Source organism: Apteryx rowi, unplaced genomic scaffold (assembly GCF_003343035.1).
Source record: "Apteryx rowi isolate R43461 unplaced genomic scaffold, aptRow1 scaffold_264, whole genome shotgun sequence".
In the NCBI taxonomy this organism is placed as follows: Eukaryota; Metazoa; Chordata; class Aves; order Apterygiformes; family Apterygidae; genus Apteryx; species Apteryx rowi.
Window position 1 is genome coordinate 649,317 of NW_020449019.1, and position 6,000 is coordinate 655,316.

Genomic DNA, 6,000 nt, shown 5'->3' on the forward strand with positions numbered 1-6,000 from the left:
AGAGCAGGGCCACCGCTCTGTGTTTTCTAACCCTCTTGCCTCTTCTCTCAGGGTGCGGAGCTGCAGGGTTCACTCAGTTCTCACATGATTTGACCAGAAATAATCTAGGCAGCAGAATTTGGCTGTGGTAATGTCGGCAAGCTACTGGCTGACCTCTGCAATTCTCTGTATTTTACAGTACATTTCTAAGAACGTTCCTGCCACTGAACATGTGATCCGAAGGGAAACAGAGACAACCTTTTCGGGAAGTCATTCCTGCTCCCCATCTCATCACTGCTCCACAGCCACTCCAACTTCCAGCCAGAGGTGATGTATACCATTTTCCCCTCACCTCTTGCTGTCTGCCTTAGGATATTAGAAGACTCGAAGCCAGTAAAAAGTTGTCCTTTCATACCCCTGTTTTTGCTTAATGTTTGGCAGTACACTGTCATACAGGCCCTGTCTATGGTGCAGATGTTTGCTCGCACAGCAAATGTTAGTGAGAGGTGTGGAAAGGTGTGATCCTTGACCTGCAGCAAGGTGCCAGCAGGAACCTGCAACACCAACGTAGCTGCACACTAGGAGGAGATGAAGTTGTACTTTCAAACCTTGAACAGACAGAAACAGGAAGATGTATCCAATACAGATTTTACAATTTGTATTGGCAATCAGGCTGGTCACCTGCAATAATTCATTAAGCACATACATGTTATTGGTTGCATACTTGATATATTCGGGGTATATTTGCCTGGAAAAGTGCTATGAATAGCATAAAATGTTTTGGCCAATTCCTCAGAGTTAGGGTCTGACTTGGCAGTCACAGTTATTCATGAGAATTAAAAAAATGTGCTATTTATCACAGTCCAAAAAGAGTTACTTGAGAATCTCAGTGTCTAAGATTTCATCACCTCCTTCACTGGAAGTCTTTCTGAAGCTCTCAGGAAAACCTGGACCATCAGAAGAGTATCAGTAATTCTTGCTACACAGGATGAGGCATAATATTTTCACATTTCAGAATAGCCATCGAGGGGGAAGGAGCGTCATGGCTTAGGGGCTGAAGTTTTGACTGTTTCTGAGAGCATTTAAATTGCTCACGGAGTTCCGCCATTTTTACAGTGTCCAGAAAAGTCCTTTAAATGCTCTAGAGTAAGTCCTGCACTGTTTTGAGTTTGGATGTTCTGATTCTTCCTCTTATGGGCCTCTAGTGACTATCATGCTTCTTCCAGTAAGTGAAGATAATTCCCTAGGAGAACACTTGCCTTTGAAATCTAACTGTGAGGTACAGATGAGCCATATTTACGTCCTGCTAATGAAGTACAGATCATGTGCTTTAACTTTATAAATCAAAAGATGTCCTGGCTCATTTAACTCATCAGCGTGATGGGTTTGTCTGCTTTCATCCAAGAAGCAACGAATCCTTCCAGGTGAAGCTCAAAGATGCCTCCTGGCGGGTTTCTTCAGTGTTGAAGCATTCTGTCAGGCTTCCAAATCAGTGTAGGACAGTGGCATGGAGCTAGTGCCCCAAGGTTGCATGGGGAGGAGCAAGTACTGTCAGGGTACAATGAATTTGACCAATTTCAGATATCAAACTTAGGTTTTCAGGCAAATTCCTCCCCTAGGAGTTAGACAGCAAGCTTTTCAGGGTTTTTTTTTTGAATTTGTGTGTTGCAGCCCAACCCTGGCTAGGCATGTACAAGCTTAAGCCAGGGGCACAGAGGCTCCCATGCCTGCAGGGTTGTACCTCATGGGCCTTCCATACTCACTTCAAAGTCCTGGGTCCCCAGGGCCATCTTTGGGCACCTCCTAAAGATGCAAAGGTCTGTCTGGAGGGCAGCATTAGCACATAGCAGCTGTGACAAGGCACCTACCTTGCACAGCCTCTGGTCCTGGCTACCTGCCACCTAATTTTCCTGAGTCAAGTGCAGTGAGCAGGTGTTTCTTGAAGTCATGCCAGAGGCAAACTACTGGCATAATCAGGTTCCATTTTACTTGATCAGCATTTCTAATGAGGATGCTGTTTGAAGTTATAAATGAAGGTGGTGGTTGCAGCAGAGCATGTGCCTGGAGCCATCAATAATTAACAAGTTCTTAGGAAGCCTTAATGAGGCCTGCAAGCCCCCACCCAAATCCTCCGCTGGCACAACCGCATTTAGTGCAATCTGAGAGTACAGAACTGTTGCTTTCAAGGATCATGTATTTGCGCTGTGAAGAGTAGTCAGCTTGGTGGCCGTGGTGTGTGAACTGCTGGTGTTGTGTGCATGGGGCCCATGCTTCCCTGTTGTGTGCTTGTAACATATTTTCTTCACACCAAGCCTGGGACAGGGGCATTTCCAAGGGCTGAGCAAAGACTACCCAACATATTGTGGTCTTTGCCTAATTCTTTGAAAGTGTTTTCCTCCTAAAAATCTTTCAGAAACCAGTGGAAATCAGGCATCTAGGTCTATCTTTGATATGCCTTTTTTTAATTGATTAGGCAGTAGTTACGAGTCCTTCTATCTGTCTCCTTTCCATTAACATTTCTGAAGGAGCTGTCTCTTGGCAGTGCATGCAGGTGGCACATTTGAAATCCTTTGCAGACTCACCTTGGCATTGCCAGTGCATGGCTGCACACGCAAAGTGCTTTGCAAGCACAAAGCAGAATTCCTCAGGCCTCCCTTCAGACTCTGTCCGTTCTGTCCCTGGCTGTCAGAAGATGGTGGTGTTAAATACCTGGTCTGCACTGGTTTGCTTTTCTGTACTCTCTAATCATACCTCCAAGAAGCAGCAAAGAAAGATAATAAAAGCTTGGTTTGGTAAATCAGGCTTCCCTAGCCAGATATATTCCAGTGAGACAGAGAAAAGGAAGATGAAAGCAGAGCAGAGAGTATGATCTGTGCCTACATGTGGCTTTTTGTAGCAGTCTTTGGTGGGAATTCCTTACTCATTGTTTGTCCATGTATGGTTTGATCCACAGACATGAAAGCCACACGTGGAGCTTGGAGCGGACAGAGAGCCTGACTTCAGATTCCCAGTCGGGGATAATGCTGTCCTCAGTGGGAACCAGTAAATGCAACAGCCCTGCATGTGTGGAAGCTCGGGCCCGCCGTGGGGCCGCGTACTGCATAGAGGACTCGAGAAGGCCCATGATGCAGTATCGGGATTCTGTGGATTCTCTGCGGGACTCACCACACAGCGAGAGGTCAGGTTCAACTGCTTCATGCTGCCCAGGTGCAGCAGATTTGCACAATGCCTGTTTATGCTGGACACAAAAGTTTTTACCTTCAGGAAGGCCAGGCACTAGAGCAGCAGTCCCATGATAGCCCAGGCAGAACTCCAGCTCTGGTACTGACCACTGCCCCAAGAGCACAGTCTGGCATGACTGAGCTCTCCGGAGAACACAACTGCAGAGATGTGACTCCATTAGCTAGTGAGCGAGAGCGACAGGCAGCCTCTTCTTCAAGTCTGGTTTGCAATGGTGCAGAACCACGTCTCTGCCCTTGCTGCAGCCTTTTGTGAGCTATGGGTGGCAACTTTCAGATGTATACCCCTCAGGGCAGTATGGCTTGTTCCTGGGGCAGAGGGGAAGGACGACATCTCCTGCTCCTTCTTGTTCCTGTTCCAGTCCATTCAGACAGGCTGGCCCTGCTCACACAGACATTTCATACTTCTTGAGATACTGAATGAGGACAGGAAGACGGGGACATCTGACTAGCCAGGGAACCTGGGCAGCCTGAAATGAGCAGGCAAAAGGCAAATTGGCAGTATTGAGTAGAAATGAAAGCTGTTCCTTAGAAAGAGGTGACACCAAACGAAAGGCTGTTTGGAGAGGGGCTACACCAGATCTGAGATGCCACACTGGTGTTGTTGCTGAAGTAAAAGAAAGCTGGTAGATGCCTTTTTAGACAGAAGGTTTTTGCTAAGTCGGAGGAAGCAATACCCAGCTGTGGCCTGAGCATGGAGGGGGCATTTGGGGGCTCTTCTTCACAGATAAAACCTGGAAGCTCTAGAGGGCTTCCAGAGAACAGCTGGCAGGCAGACAAAAGGCAGAAAAGTCTTGACTTGGGCAGCTGGGAGATGCTGCAGGATTTGTAGTGATGCAGGATGAGAATTGCCCTAGCTCAGGTAAAAGTTAGGAGGCAAGGTGGAAAATCCAAGGCCCTGGACATCTCTAAGACTCCTGCATGGATTTCAAGGACAGCCTTAAAGTAGGTGATTTCGAGTCATACTGGAGATGGTGGATCAAGCTATGGCTAAGTGAAGGATCTTCCCACACTCATGAATATAGGTCTGATTCTGCAAAGTGTTGTGCTTTTCCCCAAAGGATGAGAGGGAACAGTCTGATTGTCCTGTGGGACTGGGCCCTGCACCTTATCCTGTAGCAAGGGAAGTACAGCTCAGTTCAGCTGGCATAAAAGTTCCTTGAGAACCACTTCACCATGGTTTCTGTGAATGGTGGGTGATGATCAGTTTGTGAAGCTCTGATGTGCTGGGTGCCAGAGTGAGCTCAGAATTGCCAGCCCTGTTCACACTGCCTCTTATACCACAAAGGAGTTGGGAAGCACACTGCCTGAGAGGGTCCCTTGTGAGAACCAGCCCTGGGGAGAACTGTGCACAGGTACCTAAACATCCTCTGTTGCAAGCAGCTCAGGCTCCCTTGGGCACTGAGATGAGAGGTCCCTCTGCACAGTTCCCCTGGGTGATGCTGTGCTCCCAGAGCAAAGGTGTGTGGGAGGCCCTGTGGGCCCCAACACTGCACATCCAGCAGAGTGGAGCTATAGGTGGAGGGTTTTTTGGTCGTCCAGGGTCCAAATGGAGGTGTTGCTTCTTTCAGGTACGTGTCGGCCTTGACCACCCCAGCACGCCTTTCGCCCGTTGACTTCCAGTACTCTATCGCTGCACAAGTGCCCACTTTTGAGATCACCTCCCCTAACTCTGCGCATGCCGTGTCCCTGCCCCCGGCAGCCCCCATCAGCTTCCGTGTGGAGGAACAACAGCCCCTCCTGCGACGGTACCAGGTTCCCTTCCAGGACATGCAGAGATACGACAGTTATTACCAAAGGAAGACCTACCTAAATGACAGCATGGGGAGCCTGCCCTCCAGCCCCTTCCGCATCACAGAGGATGATGAGTATGAGACAACTCAAGAGTATGTCACAGCGCTAGAGCAGCCAAAGAAAACAGCCAGCAGCAACAGGCGGTGGAAAAAATCCAAACTGAATGGGCATGTCTCTCACAGAGCCAGAGCGGTCCGGGACTCATTCTCCTTGAGCAGCGCCTCTTACAGCGAGTCCGATGAGGAGCTCGTGGCCGAGAGCACCCCGTTCTTAAGCATTCAGAACAATGACGCAATGAACACAGATTCACCCCCGCTCTATCGGCCAGGTGACAGCCGGACTTACTATTCCTACAGCAGACACAGCACTCATGGGGAAAGCGGGCAGAGCAGCTTGACACACACAACACCCAAACAAGACCCGGATCCTCTCTAGAAGTCTCACAAACTGACACACCCACAAACACACCTGTATGGAAAAGGCTGAGAGGGGAGACAAAACAAAACAAAACAAAACAAATAAATAAATATTTTTATTTTATATAAAAGAGGAAAAAATATAACAAATAAAATGTTTTATTTTCATTTTAGCAAAGTTGTCTTATAATAGCTACCGGCAAAGACTTTTTTATAGGGAATCTCTATTTATATGTAATGTCTTGATTTACAGCTTCCGAGAAAAAAAAAGTAAAAACAAAAAAAAAAAACAAAGAAACAGAAACAAACAATAAAATTTAAAAAAAGGTGGGCCGATTTTTGACTACTTAAAAATAGAAAACAAAACTATCGTGGTGCCTTTTGCTGTATGCTAGTGCTGGGATTCATGCCGAGGATTCTGTTTCAGTAGCATTTTTAAGATCATAGATTTTTTGGGGGAGATGACCTGTCATAGGGGCGCTTTTCCATTCAAAGAAAACAGCCTCTCCACTTTGCCCCATACCTTGCTCTTAATGATCTTATTCTTTATGGTATCATTTAAGCACACACTG

General features: G+C 47.2%; 1 protein-coding gene across 1 annotated transcript in view; it reads left to right on the plus strand.

Moving 5' to 3' along the window:
- Positions 1 to 5,447, plus strand: part of NRG2 (neuregulin 2) — a 171,702-nt gene extending 166,255 nt beyond the window's left edge. The window contains exons 10-12 of the mRNA XM_026067884.1: positions 179 to 306; positions 2,933 to 3,157; positions 4,790 to 5,447. Of these exons, the coding sequence (XP_025923669.1) occupies positions 179 to 306; positions 2,933 to 3,157; positions 4,790 to 5,447 (1,011 nt within the window). The remainder of the gene's footprint in view (positions 1 to 178; positions 307 to 2,932; positions 3,158 to 4,789) is intronic.
- The last annotated feature ends 553 nt before the right edge of the window (positions 5,448 to 6,000 follow it).